Source organism: Lampetra planeri, chromosome 49 (assembly GCF_965212315.1).
Source record: "Lampetra planeri chromosome 49, kcLamPlan1.2.h2, whole genome shotgun sequence".
Classification (NCBI taxonomy): domain Eukaryota; kingdom Metazoa; phylum Chordata; class Hyperoartia; order Petromyzontiformes; family Petromyzontidae; genus Lampetra; species Lampetra planeri.
In genome coordinates this window covers 3,397,209-3,414,461 of record NC_136155.1, presented here as the reverse complement: position 1 = coordinate 3,414,461, position 17,253 = coordinate 3,397,209, and the positions used below count along the sequence as shown (strand labels likewise).

The 17,253-nt window shown below is 54.1% G+C and overlaps 1 protein-coding gene across 1 annotated transcript; it reads left to right on the top strand.

Moving 5' to 3' along the window:
• The first annotated feature begins 886 nt into the window (after positions 1–886).
• Positions 887–16,786, top strand: PPP6C (protein phosphatase 6 catalytic subunit). Its single transcript, XM_078616148.1, has 8 exons — positions 887–1,018; positions 6,634–6,767; positions 8,788–8,883; positions 9,325–9,390; positions 10,221–10,362; positions 12,642–12,721; positions 13,484–13,693; positions 14,555–16,786. Exons 1-8 carry the CDS (start codon positions 964–966, stop codon positions 14,801–14,803), a joined length of 1,032 nt encoding a protein of 343 aa, XP_078472274.1. The 5' UTR covers positions 887–963; the 3' UTR covers positions 14,804–16,786.
• The last annotated feature ends 467 nt before the right edge of the window (positions 16,787–17,253 follow it).

The window sequence follows — 17,253 nt, the reverse complement described above, 5'->3', positions numbered from 1 at the left end:
TTTTCTCCTACAACATCAGAGTGCAGTGCCACATTAAATACGCACTACAATGACAATATTTTAAAGCGATTTGAAGCATGTTTTATTTTCAAAATGGAAACATGGTTTTGGGGGGGTGGGGGCAGAGCTTTGTGACGTCATATTTGAAGGGGGTGCCTGACTTTTTGTGACGCCGTGTGACGAGGGGGGGGGGGGTCAAAAATCGTCCAAAATCGCGTGACGTCATTTATGGCCGGCCCCTAAGAAAAAAAATTGTTTAGTTTTATTTGTATATTTTTTTTAAAAATCGTGTTTACCTTTCCTATGTTTTGCACTTCTATCGTGTTTTTTTCTTGGTATTGTTTGCTGCTGTTGTCACGTCCTGACCACGTGCCCCCTAACTGAACATGTGTGAAATTAAAGAGCTTTACACCTCATCGGATTCCTTCCCGCAATATAAACGCCGATTCCGATACGGGCCCCAGTTCAACGCAGCACACCGCACAGTAGTAAGACGACGTGGGATCATCGTATGATTATCATGTAGCCGGTGTGAGCTGATCCGTAACGAATCGTACGCGTATTATAAGTGCCCACTATGCTGGTGAGTTGGACTGCTGTTTTAGATGACAGATTGTTGGCACACGGTTTCCACGTGTTCAACGCAGAGAAGCAGGCACGCGACGCAGCATTGAGATGTGTGGATAACGTGTAGACCAGTCAGCTACATCCAACGATGCTCCGATAATACGTGTGCGTGTGTAACTCAAATCGACATCAATTTGAATGCGCGTCGATCGACGAGGAATTTCCCGAATTTCTCGTCTGTCGAGTTATTGGTGGGAATGAACAACAACACGCGCAGTTGATTACGGTTGCGTCAAGTTTACTCGCCCAGGGGAACTCAATTTGCGGTTAAATTTCGATTTAAAGCTGTGCCTGTTTCCCTGGCACTGGAAACGGGAGATACAAAGACGGGTCGGAATGTGGATGAACCAGACGGAAGGGAACCCCGCCTTGGGGTGCACGTGTGCCCCTGGTGAGTCCGCGGAGAGATTTGTCGCGGCGGATGTTCAAGCGTTTCGCGATGATTCACCTTATCGCCATCATCATCATCAGCGGCGTGGTCATAAGCAGCATCATCGTCATTATACGTACCGATATTATTACATATCATGACATAATCTCCGTATTTTTATTTAAAGCTTTCGTGACTGCAGGGATTCATCTTCTTGGTTCTTTGGGTAAAATCACGTAGAAGGGAAGTAATAAAATAATAAAAATGAAACATAATAAAACAATTCTCACGACGTTTCAGCTACAACGCAAGCAGCCGTCCTCAGGTGAAAACCAGGTCTGTCGAGGCGACAGCGTCTGAATGAAACAGCACACGTGTTTGAAGCATATATTTAAGCTGGGTTGGAAGGGGGGAAGGGCGCCTTGACAAAAGAATTTGCATATCAAGAGGCATTTAGCATATTTATGGGAAATGCAGGTATGTGATTAGTACTACTCAAGCCCGTGCATTATGCAGGGTTAGCAGCATCAAAGGGATTTTCCATAAATATGCTAAATGCCTCTTGATATGCAAATTATTTTGTCAAGGCGCTCTTTCCCCCCCTTCCAACCCAGCTTAAATATATGCTCCAAGCACGTGTGCTGTTTCATTCAGACGCTGTCGCCTCGACAGACCTCGTTTTCGCCTGAGGACGGCTGCTTGCGTTGTGGCCGAAACGTCGTGAGAATTGTTTTATTATGTTTTATTTTTATTATTTTATTACTTCCCTTCTACGTGACGACTTTACCGAAAGAACCAAGAAGATCAATTTGCGGTGTTGTGACCTCGAGGGAGCGTTCGCCTCGATCGACGCAGCAAGTTGCCCCCTTCTGAAGAGGGCTCTTGGAATCAAATTCTTGCCGTGGTGCTGAATTTTGTAAAACCCGCCCGCGCACAACGCACGACTGCTCGCTGTCTTCGAACTTGATTCATATTCTTAGGTTTGTTTCGGTAAAGTCACGTAGGTGAAAATTTAAAATTAATAAAAGTAAAATAAAAAATAAAAATCACGACGTTTCGGAGGCAACACAAACTTCCGTCTTCAGGTGGAACCGTCACAGCACGATATCTGTATCAAGTGAGAAAAAATCCAAGAAAACAGTCCTTGTATATATACTGGTTGAGGGTGGGAGGAGCCAAGGTAGGCACCTGAATATTATGTTTTGTGAGGTTCGGTGCGGCTGAAGCACGCTGCTAGGAATGAGCCTTTGTTGTGTAAACTAGGTGCGGATGATGTAAAGGTGCCGTGTAAATGGGACTGAGCCTTTTGTAATGTAGAGATGATGTGGCTGAAATCGCTGCCAGGAAATGAGTCTTTGTTGTGTAGAATGGTTGACTGAGCCTTTGTTATGTAGAGGTAGTGCGGCTGTTACCTCCGAAACGTCGTGATTTTTATTTTTTATTTTATTTTTATTTTACTTTTATTAATTTTAATTTTTCACCTACGTAACTTTACCGAAAAAACCTAAGAATATGAATCCTTGCAGTCACGAAAGCTTCAAATCTAGAATTCGAACTTGATTGTTATTCTTATCCGTTCGTTGTTGTTGTCTATTTAGCCGAACTCTCCCCACCCCTCCTCCCCCCACCACCACCACCACCTCGAAAGGATTCACGGAGAGGAATAGAAGGCACAGGGCTGACGGGCTACAATTGTAAATCACCCAGTGATGTCAGCGAGCAGCTTACGAAGTCCCTGCACGTGGCTTGACCACGTGGTGGTGGTGGTCTACCGCTCTGGGTGGCAGCAGCAGTGAGGGTTGGTGGACCACACGCAGATGGGCTGTGAAACTCCTACGGGAGACTTTAACCTTGAACCCTATGATGTCCTGTAACATTGAACGCTATGGGAGACTTTCATATTGGATTAGCCATATTTGCTTGTTGTTGTACAGAGTTAACCTGATAACTTTAATCTACATTGTCTTATGGTTGTTATTGTTTGACTTGCATCCCACTGGGATTGTTGCACGCAGCGTTGAACTGCGGTGCTTTTTCTGGAAGACTTTGCTGTTTTTCCAGGATGTTTCTGTTGCGCGTAGTCACTTTAACACATTGTCCTGCGGAGGGAGCTGGTAGGAACGTTGGATTGCTCGGTCAATGGCCAGGGTCAACGGCGGCGTGGTGTATTCCGAAAATATGTCCGACTGTGAGGGCGGGCACAAGCCGGCGTGAGTAGGTTAAACGTTGAGTTTTTATTAGGGCACCACGGGGTGACCAGCCCCTTCCCACCCAGCCCCTCCACACCCAGCCCCCACCCAGCCCCTCCCCACCCAGCCCCTCCCTGCACGACGGACACAATAATCCCCTGTGGGCTGGTGTAACCAGGAGGTTCCTACCAGTATGAACTGAAATATGGAACCCCGTGACAGACTGTAACATTGAACGCTATGGGAGAATTTAACATTGAACGTTACCGATATCCCGTAACATATATCCAGTTACATATATCATGTTACATAATTGTGGTAAAGCGTGCAAACAAATATGCTTTGGTAATGTAAACGTCGTCCTTGAAACTCCCAGTCACTCGAATTAAGGTCGAGTCGACCTACAGGAGGCCGGTTCGGACATCACTCGCCACTGATGTTGGCCGTGAGCGACACTCGGGATCGGAGTCGCCGGGTTCCTATCGCAGTGCGCAAACTGCTGCGACGCCAAAGACAAAGATCCCCCAGGTAGCCTTGACAGACTGTTAGGGCAAGTGCTGTGAGCGAGTAGCACCTCATAAGGCGACCGGCACGGCACACGAGGGGGTAATCGGCCACCAGCACCACGCCCGGCCGCCTTTGTCTCCCCAGTGGGGATGTTACACGCCGCACCAGGTACTCATTTGAGGCTGAGTCGACCTAGGGGGAGGCCCAGGACCGGTTTAAATAATCGTCGCTGGGTGTTGACCGCGAGCGGGAATCGAACTCGCGACGCCAGGTTCGTAGTGTAGCGTAGCGCTAACCGCTGCACCACCGCTCCCCACGACGCACTCACGCGTGGGGCTACACTGCCCCCTGTCGTGTGTTGTGTGTAGCGAGCATTGTACGTGCACTGCGGAAGGGCCATTGCCCGAAACGTCACCGATTAAATATCTCTTCTTGGTTCTTTCGGTAAAGTCACGTAGAAGGGAAATAATCAAAAGAATAAAAATAAAACAGAAAAAAAATTATGTAAAATAAAAAAAATAAAAATAAGAAAAAAATTATTTTATGTTTTCTTATTTTATTATTTCCCTTCTACCTGACTTTACCGAAAGAACCAAGACGATGAATCCCTGCAGTCACGAAAGCTTTAAATCAAAGATTATATATCTATTTAAATGTATTGTGGTTTAGACTGCTTGCTTCTTATCCGCACCTGTGGTCTTGTCCAAGCTTGCATTTAGTGTTTTAAAAACATGAGCAGGAATTAACTTATGCAATCCGTACTTAGGGGTCGTCCATAAATGACGTCACGCGATTTTGGGCGATTTAGGACGATTTGTGACCCCCCCCTCCTTCATCACACGACGTCACAAAAAATCAGCCCCCCCTCAAATATGACGTCACAAAGCTCTGCCCCCCCCCCCCAAAAAAAATATAAACTATTGTCATTGTAGTGCGTATTTAATGTGGCGTTGCACTCTGATGTTGTAGGAGAAAATATTTATTAAAAAGTCTATTTAATTAAGTAGAACGTGTTAAGTTGTGCATTTTGATGTGACGTCACATTTCTCACCCCCCCCCCCCCCGTCGTCACACATCGTCACAAATGTCTGACCCCCTCCCCAGGTGCGTGACGTCATTTATGGCCGGCCCCTTATATTGAGTACTTTATTTATGCTTATATGTGAATAGTATATTGCTTCCCCTTTTCTCTGCATTGCACAACTGTCGTTTGTTACTGTAACTTTCTGACCCGAAAAAGAGCTTCATTGCTCATCGGATTTCTCCAGCCTAAATTATAATTCTGAGATACATAAAACCATTTCCTTATCTACTGTAGAAAATATATCACGACACTGATCCATATTAAGGAATATAAAACCCACTCCTAACCGCACTAGGGTATGTAAACCCTATTTCTATCTGCATGATGGTATGTGACCATCTTCTCTTATGCGCACTAGGTAATATAAAACCCCCCTACTCCTATCCGCACTAGGGAATATAAACCCACCTCCCATCCGCACTATGTAATATAACCCATACGCCTATCTGCATTATGGAATCCAACCTACTGCTCCTATCGGCACTAAGTAATATAAACCCTCGCTCCTATCCGCAATAGGGAATACAAATTCTAGATTTGAAGCTTTCGTGACTGCAAGGAATCATCTTCTTAGGTTTTTTCGGTAAAGTCACGTAGAAAGTAAAATAAAATAAAAACAAAAATCACGACGTTTCGGAGGCAACACAAGTCTCCGTCATCAGGTGGGATCGTCACAGCCAGATTAGCTGTATCAAGTGAGGCAATGATTCAAGATGTAATCCCTTAAAAGCGAGTTGAGGGGGGAGGGAGAGGGAGGGGGAGCTCATCAGACTATGGTAGCCAATGAAAGGAACGTATCGGGAGGGAGGGGGGGCGAGGCCAAAAGGGTGGGCGATGGACGTGGAAGCGCTTGTGTGCAAGCGGCCAATTACTGCACACGCCAACACAATGGAGAGAGAGGGGGAGGGGGGGTCTGATACACATGATAGACAAAAGAACGAAAATTATTATGGGTACAAACTTAGGGGGAGCTCATCAGACTATGGTTCCATTCATTGGTTACCATAGTCTGATGAGCTCCCCCTAAGTTTGTACCCATAATCATTTTCGTTCTTTTGTCTATCATGTGTATTAGACCTCCCCTCCTCCTCTCTGCCCATTGTGTTGGCGGGTGCAGTGGCTGGCCGCTTGCGCACAATCGCTCCATTGTGTTGGCGTGTGCAGTAATTGGCCGCTTGGGCACAAGCGCTTCCACGTCCATCGCCCACCCTTTTGGCCTCGCCCCCCCTCCCTCCCGATACGTTCCTTTCATTGGCTACCATAGTCTGATGAGCTCCCCCCTCCCTCTCCCTCCCCCCTCAACTCGCTTTTAAGGGATTACATCTTGAATCATTGCCTCACTTGATACAGCTAATCTGGCTGTGACGGTCCCACCTGATGACGGAGACTTGTGTTGCCTCCGAAACGTCGTGATTTTTGTTTTTATTTTATTTTACTTTCTACGTGACTTTACCGAAAAAACCTAAGAAGGGAATATAAACTCCCTACTCCTATCCGCACTGGGGAATATAAACTCCGCACTCCTATCCGCATTAGGCAATATAAACTCGCCACTCCTATCCGTACTGGGGAATATAAACCCCGTACTCCTATCCGCATTAGGCAATATAAGCTCCACACTCTTATCCGCACTGGGGAATACAATCCCCTCTTATCCACATTGGGGAATTTCACCCCATAATCCTATGTACATTATGGAATCCAACCTTTGCTCCCATCCGCACTAGGTAATATAACCTCCTACTCCTATCCGCACTACGTAATATAAACCGTCACTCTTATCCGCATTGGAAAAAATAAACCGCCACTCCTATCCGCACTGTGGAATATAAACCCCGCACTCTTATCCGCACTAGGGAATGCAACCCGGCAGCCGCGGCCTGTAGTCGGAGTAGTAGTAGGAGGAGGAGTGAAGATGGCGCCTCTGGACCTGGACAAGTACATCGACATCGCCAAGCAGTGCAAGTACCTGCCGGAGAACGACCTCAAGGTGAGAGGCGGCGGGTGGGACACGGAGAGGACACGCGGAGCGGGCAAGGAGACGCGAGCGTGTCCTCTCTGTCTGTGTGTGTGTGTGTCTCTGTGTGTTGTGGGGAGCGGTGGGGTAGAGGTTAGCGCGCCGCGCTACGAGCCGAGTTCGATTCCCGCTCACGGCCAACACCGGTGACCCCCTCTCCTCTAGGTTGACTCGGCCTCAAATGAGTACCCGGTGCGGTGTGTAAACATTCGCCGCGTTGGGGAGACAAAGGCGGCCGGGCGTGGTTGCTGGCCACCCCACCCCCTCGTGTGCCACAGTGCCGGTAGCCTTCATAGGTGCTGCTACTTGCTAACAGCACTTGCCCCGACAGTCTGCCACAGGCTACACGGGGGACCTTTGTCTTTGTGTGTGGGAGTTGGGGAGCGCGGCGAGCCGAGCTCGAGTGACGATTATCTTGAGGCGGTCCTGGGCCTCCCCTAGGTCGACTCGGCCTCAAATGAGTACGCGGTTGCGGTGTGTAAACATCGCCGCTGTGTTGGGGGGGGGGGGAGACAAAGGCGGCCGGGCGTGGTGCTGCCCCCCCCCCCCTCTACGTGTGCCACAGTGCCGGCCTTCATAGGTGCTGCTACTCGCTAACAGCACTTGCCCCAACAGCCTGTTGGAGGCTACACGGGGGGTCTTTGGCTTTACGTGTGAGAGATAAATATACTGTAGTCACTGGGGGAGATAAAGGTGGCCGATAGGGTTCGGTAGGTAGACCTGGTAGGGTTCGGTAGGTGGACCTGGTAGGGTTCGGTAGGTAGACCTGGTGGGGTTCGGTAGGTGGACCTGGTGGGGTTCGGTAGGTAGACCTGGTGGGGTTCGGTAGGTGGACCTGGTAGGGTGCGGTAGGTGGACCTGGTGGGGTTCGGTAGGTGGACCTGGTAGGGTTCGGTAGGTAGACCTGGTAGGGTTCGGTAGGTGGACCTGGTGGGGTTCGGTAGGTGGACCTGGTGGGGTTCGGTAGGTGGACCTGGTGGGGTTCGGTAGGTGGACCTGGTGGGGTTCGGTAGGTAGACCTGGTGGGGTTCGGTAGGTGGACCTGGTGGGGTTCGGTAGGTAGACCTGGTGGGGTTCGGTAGGTAGACCTGGTGGGGTTCGGTAGGTGGACCTGGTGGGGTTCGGTAGGTAGACCTGGTGGGGTTTGGTAGGTGGACCTGGTAGGGTTCGGTAGGTAGACCTGGTGGGGTTTGGTAGGTGGACCTGGTAGGGTGCGGTAGGTAGACCTGGTGGGGTGTGGTAGGTAGGGCGGTACGAACCCGGCCACCCGAGTTCGATACCCGCTCAGGCCAACACCACCACCCGTGACGGATTATCTCAAACGATCCGGGGCCGACCTCAAATGAGTACCAACACCAGTAGTGATTATCTGAACCGGTCATGGGCCTTCCCTAGGTAGACTCAGCCTCAAATGAGTACCTGTGCGGTGTGTAAACATCGCCACTCGGGAGACAAAGGCGGCCGGGCGTGGTGCTGGCCGCACTCACCCCCTCGTGTGCCGTGCCGGTCTTCATAGGTGCTCGCTAACAGCAATTGCCCCCACAGTTTGTCTTTGTGTGTGTGTGACGCTGTGTGTGTGTGACGCTGTGTGTGTGTGACGTTGTGTGTGTGTGACGACGTGTGTGTGTGACGTTGTGTGTGTGTGTGTGAGACGCTGAGTGTGTGTGACGCTGTGTGTGTGTGACGCTGTGTGTGTGTGACGCTGTGTGTGTGTGTGTGACGCTCTGAGTGTGTGACGCTGTGTGTGTGTGTGTCGCAGCACCTCTGCGACTTTGTGTGTGACTCTGTGTGTGTGTGACGCTGTGTGTGTGTGACGCTGTGTGTGTGTGATGCTGTGTGTTTGTGACGCTGTGTGTGTGTGTGACGCTGTGTGTGTGTGACGCTGTGTGTGTGTGATGCTGTGTGTGTGTGTGTGAGGCTGTGTGTGTGTGTGACGCTGTGTGTGTGTGTGTGACGCTGTGTGTGTGACGCTGTGTGTGTGTGTGTGTCGCAGCGCCTCTGCGACTATGTGTGCGACCTCTTGCTGGAGGAGTCCAACGTGCAGCCCGTGTCCACTCCGGTCACGGTGTGCGGGGACATCCATGGACAGGTGCCTGCACGTCACGACGCGCCTCACGACACACGTCACACCACGACCCATGTGCACACTCACCGCAGTGTGAGGGGTCTCTTGCATCAAACCCACGCGCTGTGTGTGTGACTGTGTGTGGCTGTGTTGGTGGGGGGAGCGGTGGTGTAGCGGTTAGCGCGCCGCGCTACGAACCCGGCGATCCGAGTTCCATTCCTGCTCACGGCCAACACCGGTGACGATTTTCTGAACCGGTCCTGGGCCTCCCCTAGGTCGACTCAGCCTCAAATGAGTTCCTGGTGTAATGTGTGAGCATCGTCACCAGGGAGACAAAGGCGGCCGGGTGTTGTGTTGGCCGTGCCGGTCTCTTCATAGGCACTAATCGCGAAAGTCTGCTGAGGCTGTCGTGGGGGATCTTTGTATGTGTGTGCGACCCCTCCCCCCTCTCCTCTCCCCGTGTAGTTCTACGACCTGAAGGAGCTGTTCCGGACAGGGGGGGAGGTTCCCGACACCAACTACATCTTCATGGTGAGTCAATCGCGGTGGGGGGGGGGGGAGTCAGCCCAGACCCCCCCGTGCCCTCCTCCCCCCAGCCCCCACCTCCCCCCAGCCCCCACCTCGCCCCAGCCCCCACCTCGCCGTGCCCACACCCAACATGGGCAGCACCCACAGCCGGGGCTCACGGACTCGGCCCACGGAGCTCGCAGGGATTGTTTTCCGTCGTAAGGAAACGACCAGGGCAGACAGACAACAGGCCCGCAAACCCACGTCGAGAATACACGTTTTTTTGGGGTTAGATTGCGAAAATATATTTCCGCGATCGAACCCAGAAAAATCTGTATTATGGATGATATTGGTCGCGCAAAGCCTTCAAAACCCACGTCTGCCACGCAGCATTTTGGCCGTGCAGACGTCTTGACTCGTGTGTCTGGAGCTCACTTGCAGCACCTTGCTCCAACAGTCTGTTAAGGCTATACTGGGGGGGGAGGGGGGTAGATCTTTGTCTTCTGTGTGTACCTGCGTACGTATTTGCATGTATATCCGCGTTTGCGCGCGCATGTGTGTGTGTATCTGCTGGGGAGCGGTAGTGTAGCGGTTAGCGCGCTGCGCTACGAAGCCTGCGACCCGAGTTGGATTCCCGCTCACGGCCAACACCGCTGACGATTATCTGAACCGGTCCTGGGCCTCCCCTAGGTCGACCCGGCATCAAATGAGTACCCGGTGCGATGTGCAAACATTGCCGGGCGCGGTGTTGGTCCCCTCGTGTACCGTGCCGGCCTTCATAGGCGCTCGCTAACAGCCCTTGCCCCTACAGTCTGTCAAGGCTACACGGGGGATCTTTGTCCTTGTGCCTGCAGGGAGACTTTGTGGATCGAGGCTACTACAGTCTGGAGACGTTCACGTTCCTGCTGGCGCTCAAGGCGCGCTGGCCCGACCGCATCACCCTGCTGCGTGGGAACCACGAGTCCAGGCAGATCACGCAGGTCTACGGATTCTACGGTCAGTGTAGCCGCACACACTCGCACACAGCGCCCCACTGACACACACACAGCGCCCCACTGACACACACACACGCAGCGCCCCACTAACACACACACACACGCAGCGCCCCACTGACACACACACACACGCAGCGCCCCACTGACACACACACACGGCCCCACTAACACACACACAGCGCCCCACTAACACACACACAGCGCCCCACTAACACACACACAGCGCCCCACTAACACACACACACACAGCGCCCCACTAACACACACACACACAGCGCCCCACTAACACACAGCGCCCCACTGACACACACACACACACGTCCCCCACTAACACACACACATAGCGCCCCACTAACACACACACAGCCCCCACTAACACACATACAGCGCCCCACTAACACACACACACACAGCGCCCCACTAACACACACACACACAGCGCCCCACTAACACACAGCGCCCCACTGACACACACACACACACATGGCCCCCACTAACACACACACAGCGCCCCACTAACACACACACAGCGCCCCACTAACACACACACAGCGCCCCACTAACACACACACACACAGCGCCCCACTAACACACACACACACAGCGCCCCACTAACACACACACACACACAGCGCCCCACTAACACACAGCGCCCCACTGACACACACACACACACGGCCCCCACTAACACACACACACACAGCGCCCACTAACACACACACGGCCCCCACTAACACACACGGCCCTACTAACACACACACAGCGCCCCACTAACACACACGGCCCTACTAACACACACACAGCGCCCCACTAACACTCACACAGCGCCCCACTGACACACACACGGCCCTACTAACACACACACAGTGCCCCACTAACACACAGCGCCCCACTAACACATGCACAGCGCCCCACTAACACACACACAGCGCCCCACTAACACACACACACAGCGCCCCACTGACACACACACGGCCCTACTAACACACACACAGCGCCCCACTAACACACACACAGCGCCCCACTAACACACACACACAGCGCCCCACTGACACACACACAGCGCCCCACTAACACACACACGGCCCTACTAACACACACACAGCGCCCCACTAACACACTCACACAGCGCCCCACTGACACACACACAGCGCCCCACTAACACACACACAGCGCCCTACTAACACACACACAGCGCCCCACTAACACACACACAGCGCCCCACTAACACACACACAGCGCCCCACTGACACACACACAGCGCCCCACTGACACACACACAGCGCCCCACTGACACACACACAGCGCCCTACTAACACACACACACACACAGCGCCCCACTAACACACACACAGCGCCCCACTAACACACACACAGCGCCCCACTAACACACACACAGCGCTCCACTGACACACACACAGCGCCCCACTAACACACACACAGCGCCCCACTGACACACACACAGCGCCCCACTGACACACACACAGCGCCCCACTGACACACACACAGCGCCCCACTAACACAAACACGGCCCTACTAACACACACGCAGCGCCCCACTGACACATACGCAGCGCCCCACTGACACACACACAGCGCCCCACTGACACACACACAGCGCCCCACTGACACACACACAGCGCCCCACTGACACACACACAGCGCCCCACTGACACACACACAGCGCCCCACTGACACACACACAGCGCCCCACTAACACACACACAGCGCCCCACTAACACACACACACACACGGCCCCCATTAACACACACACAGCGCCCCACTAACACACACACATGGCTCCCCACTAACACACACACAGCGCCCCACTAACACACACACAGCGCCCCACTAACACACACACAGCGCCCCACTAACACACACACAGCGCCCCACTAACACACACACACACACAGCGCCCCACTAACACACACACACACAGCCCCCCACCAACACACACATGGCTCCCCACTAACACAAACACACAGCCCCCCACCAACACACAGTCTACCTAGGGGAGGGCCACCAGGACCGGTTTAAATATCCGTGCCGACCTTAATAGGTGCTACTGCTCGCTAACACTTGCCCCCACAGTCTTTGCGAGGCTACGCGGGGGATCTTTGTGTAAACATCGGCATGCGCACGGTGCCGGCCACACCCCCCCCCCCCCACCTCGTGCGCCGCGCCGGCCTTCTCCTCGCTAACGGCACTTGCCCCAGCAGCCTGTGTAGGCTACACGGGGAACCTTTGTCTGTGCGTGATCCCCGTGTCTCCACGCAGACGAGTGTCTCACCAAGTACGGCAACGCCAACGCGTGGCGCTACTGCACCAAGGTGTTCGACATGCTCACCGTGGCCGCGGTGAGTGCCCCGCTACCCACCCGCCTACTCACCTACCCACCTACCCACTCACTCACCCACTCACCTACCGACCCACTCACCTACCGACCCACTCACCTACCCACCCACTCACTTATTCACTCACCCACTCACCTACCCACTCACTCACTCACCTACTCACCCACTCACCCACTCACCTAACCACCTACCCACCCACTCACCTACCCACCCACTCACCCATTCACCTACCGACCCACCCACCCACCCACTCGCCCACCCACCTACCCACCTACCCACCCACTCACCTACCCACCCACTCACCTACCCACCCACTCACCTACCGACCCACGCACCTACAGACCAACTCACCTGCTAACCCACTCGCCTACCGACCCATTCACCCCCCAACCAGTCCGTTGTCAGAAGCTGCCCCGGCAGCGCCGGCGGTGGCGGCGGTGAAGGGTGGCGGCGAGTGGTGGTGGTGGTGATGGTTGGCGAGTGGTGGTGGTGACGGTTGGCGGTGGGTGGTGGTGGTGGTGGTGGTGAAGGGTGGCGGCGAGTGGTGGTGGTGGTGGTGGTTGGTGGGTGGTGGTGGTGGTGGTGACGGTTGGCGGTGGGTGGTGGTGGTGGTGGTGAAGGGTGGCGGCGAGTGGTGGTGGTGGTGATGGTTGGCGAGTGGTGGTGGTGGTGGTGACGGTTGGCGAGTGGTGGTGGTGGTGGTGACGGTTGGCGGCGGGTGGTGGTGGTGAACCTTTGCCTGTGTGCGCGGCGCGCCGCCCGCAGCTCATCGACGAGCAGGTGCTGTGCGTGCACGGGGGCCTCTCGCCCGACATCAAGACCCTGGACCAGATCCGCACCATCGAGCGCAACATCGAGATCCCGCACAAGGGCGCCTTCTGCGACCTCGTGTGGTCCGACCCCGAGGACGTGGACACGTGGGCCATCAGCCCCCGCGGCGCCGGCTGGCTGTTCGGGGCCAAGGTCACCAACGAGGTGAGTCGAGGAAGGGGGGGAGGGGAGGAGGAGGTGGTGAGTTGAGGGAGGAGTTAGGAGGAGGTTGGAGGTAGAGGGGATAGGAGGTGAGTCAAGGAGGGAGGAGGAAGGGAGGTAGGGGTAGGAGGAGGAGGTAGGAGGAGGAGGAGGTGAGTCGAGGTCGAGGGAGGGGAGTGTGTGGAGGTGGAGCGGGCGACTCGCTGTTAAAGGGAATCTACCCGAGCCTCTGCCGTACGCGATCCACTCCTCGCTGTCACAGAGAGGGAGTGTAGTGGGTAGCGAGCGCCACGCTACGAACCCGTCTGCCCGAGTTCGATTCCCGCTCACTGCCAACACCAGTAGCGATGATCTGAATCGGTCCTAGGAAAGCAAAGGCGGCCGGGTGTGGTGCCAGCCACCCTGCCCCTTGATTTGAAGTTTTCGTGACTGCAGGGATCCATACTAAATATGTATTTTCTACCTACGTGACTTGACCGAAAGAACCAAAGAGTATGGAACCCTACCCCTTGTTTGCCGCGCTCGCTAACAGCACTTGCCGCAGACCTCTCTCTTGTTAGAGGCGACACGGGTGGGTGACCTTTGTCTTTGTGTCTGCTCCAACCCACCCACCCACAAACCATCCACAACCCACAAACAACCCACCAATAACCCACCCACGCACCCACCCACCCACGCACCCACCCACCCACGCGCTTGCCAACCCACGGACCCACCCACGCACGCGCCCACCCACCCACGCCCCTACCCACGCAACCACCCACGCACGCCCCCACCCACCCTTGCCCCCACCCACCCACCCTTGCCCCCACCCACCCACACCCCCACCTCCACCCGCCCATCCTTGCCCCCACCCGCCCACAGTTCGTTCACATCAACAACCTGAAGCTCATCTGCCGTGCCCACCAGCTGGTGCACGAGGGCTACAAGTTCATGTTCGACGAGAAGCTCGTCACCGTTTGGTCGGCGCCCAACTACTGCTACCGCTGCGGCAACATCGCCTCCATCATGGTGTTCCCGGACGCCAGCACGCGGGAGCCGCGGCTGTTTCGCGCCGTGCCGGACTCGGAGCGCGTTATCCCGCCCCGCACCACCACGCCGTACTTCCTGTGATCGATCGCGCAGTGGTGGTGGTGGCGACGGCGGTGGTGGCGGTGGCGGTGGCGGCGGAGCGTGATGTTGATGGCGATGGTGGTGGTTTTGTTGGTGGTGGAGGAGGAGGGTGATGTTGGTGGTGGTGATGGTGTTGATGTGGTGGTGGTGAAGGTGGCGGTGCTCGCCTGGCCACAACCACCACAATGTCACACCGTGTTTAAGTTGTACCACACCAAGTCAGACCGCACCAAGCCTCGCCGCACCAGGCACACCACTCTCAATTGCACACCTTACTATCTCTTTCACGCTGCCCCCACTATTTAATGCCAGCCTGCTCAACACCGCACCATCAGCACCCACACCACCACCCTGCTCAACACCACACCATCACCAGATCATCAGCACCACACCACCACCCTGCTCAACACCACACCAACACCAGAGACCCGTAGACTCGCACAGAGACCCGTAGACTCGCACAGAGACCCGTAGACTCGCACAGAGACCCATAGACTCACACAGAGACCCATAGACTCGCACAGAAACCCGTAGACTCACACAGAGACCCACATACTCACACAGAGACCCATAGACAAAGGGAGACCCATAGACTCACACAGAGACCCACAGACTCACACAGAGACCCGTAGACTCGCACAGAGACCCATAGACTCACACAGAGACCCACAGACTCACACAGAGACCCACAGACTCACACAGAGACCCGTAGACTCGCACAGAGACCCGTAGACTCACAGACTCGCATAGAGACCCATCGCCTCACAGAGATCTACACACTCACACAGAGACCCATAGACTCGCACAGAGACTCGCATAGAGACCCACATAAGTAGAGATACACACACAGACTCGTAGACTTGCATCAACACGGCCGTAATTTAACGGGGTTATCAAGTCCCGTGCGAGTGGGTGGCCTCAACCCGGTCACCACTGAGGCCGCAAGAATCCCCTGACGTTGTATTTGGTTCCGTGCCCGATTGAATGCGAACATCTCAGCTCTTGAGAATTCAAACCTTGTCCGTTCAGCGACTTGGTGACGTGACGAGCACCACTCTCGGTGCCACGGCGTGGTGGGGAAGGTCCTCTGGCACCCCCCCGCCCCTACTCGTGTGTGGGTGGGTGCATGTGTGTGTGTGTATCTGTGCGTGTGTCCGTGCGTGTGTATGTGTGTGTGTGTGCGTGCGTGTGTGTGTGTGGGGGCGCGTGTGTGTGTGTGCATGTATGTGTGTGTGTGTGTGGGCCACCCAGAGTGTCGCTCGGAATAATGGAGGGATCTCGGAGGCAGCTCTGTGATGTCCGCTTGCCTCCACGACGTCGCCTGACGCGGCGGAGGAGGATGGGGAGGGGGGCCGGGCAGCCGACGCCCCAGAATTCAGAACGGATTCCTCCTCCTCCTCCGCGCTGTCTTGACGTAACGCCGGTTCGCGCAAATCGGGATGAACTTGGGGAGATTTTTGGTGGCGGTGGCAGTGACGGTGGTGGGGGGTAAAGATTGGAAGAAAATACGAATCTATAAACGGTGTTTCCGGGTCAAATGTGGTTGTGGAACACGGGTCGTCGAGAAGTGGCGTTTGGCCCACGATCGATCTGTGGGTTCGGTCGTCGTCATCGATGATGATGATGCTAGCCCGTCGATGATGACAACAACAACTCTGCGATAACTCCTCGTCGATGATTCTAACGCGTCGTCGATGATAATGTCATTGACGATAACCCCTCGTCGGTAATGCTAACTGGGTCGTCGATGATAACGTCATCGATGATGACATCTCGTCGATGATTACGTCATTGATGACAACTCGTCGATAATTACGTCATTGATGACAACTCGTCGATAATTACGTCATTGATGATAACTCGTCGATGATTACGTCGCCAATAACTCGCATTCCCGTGCTTGTCCCCCTCCCCCGCACCCACCCAGCACATGTTTTAAACATTTTGTTAATTAAAACGAAAATAAAGACCATATTTAAATTACGGTCGGGGTCATGGTGTTGTCGCCGGGGGAGTTGCACGTGCTGCCGATCTCGATGCCAGAGGCTTCCACGACAATTCCACATTCAGGTGGCCAAGCAACGGGAACGGCGACAATGAGGACATGGGAGTCTTTCGATTTAAAGCTTTCGTGACTGCAGGGATTCATCTTGGTTCTTTCGGTAAAGTCACGTAGAAGGGACATAATAAAATAATAAAAATGTAATTCTTCTCACGACGTTTCGGCCACAATGCAAGCAGCCGTCCTCAGGTGAAGAAGAACAGATCTGTCGAGATGACAAAGTCTTTTAAATCCTTTATATTAAGTTCGCTTGCTTGCTTAGGACCGTGCAAATCTTTCGGTCGTTTTTTAACCCCCTTCCCGTGATCCAATCGAGCTGACATTTTCCACACAGACTCGTTGTGCGTGACAATTAATGTTCCAAAATTTTACACTTTTTAGGACAAAA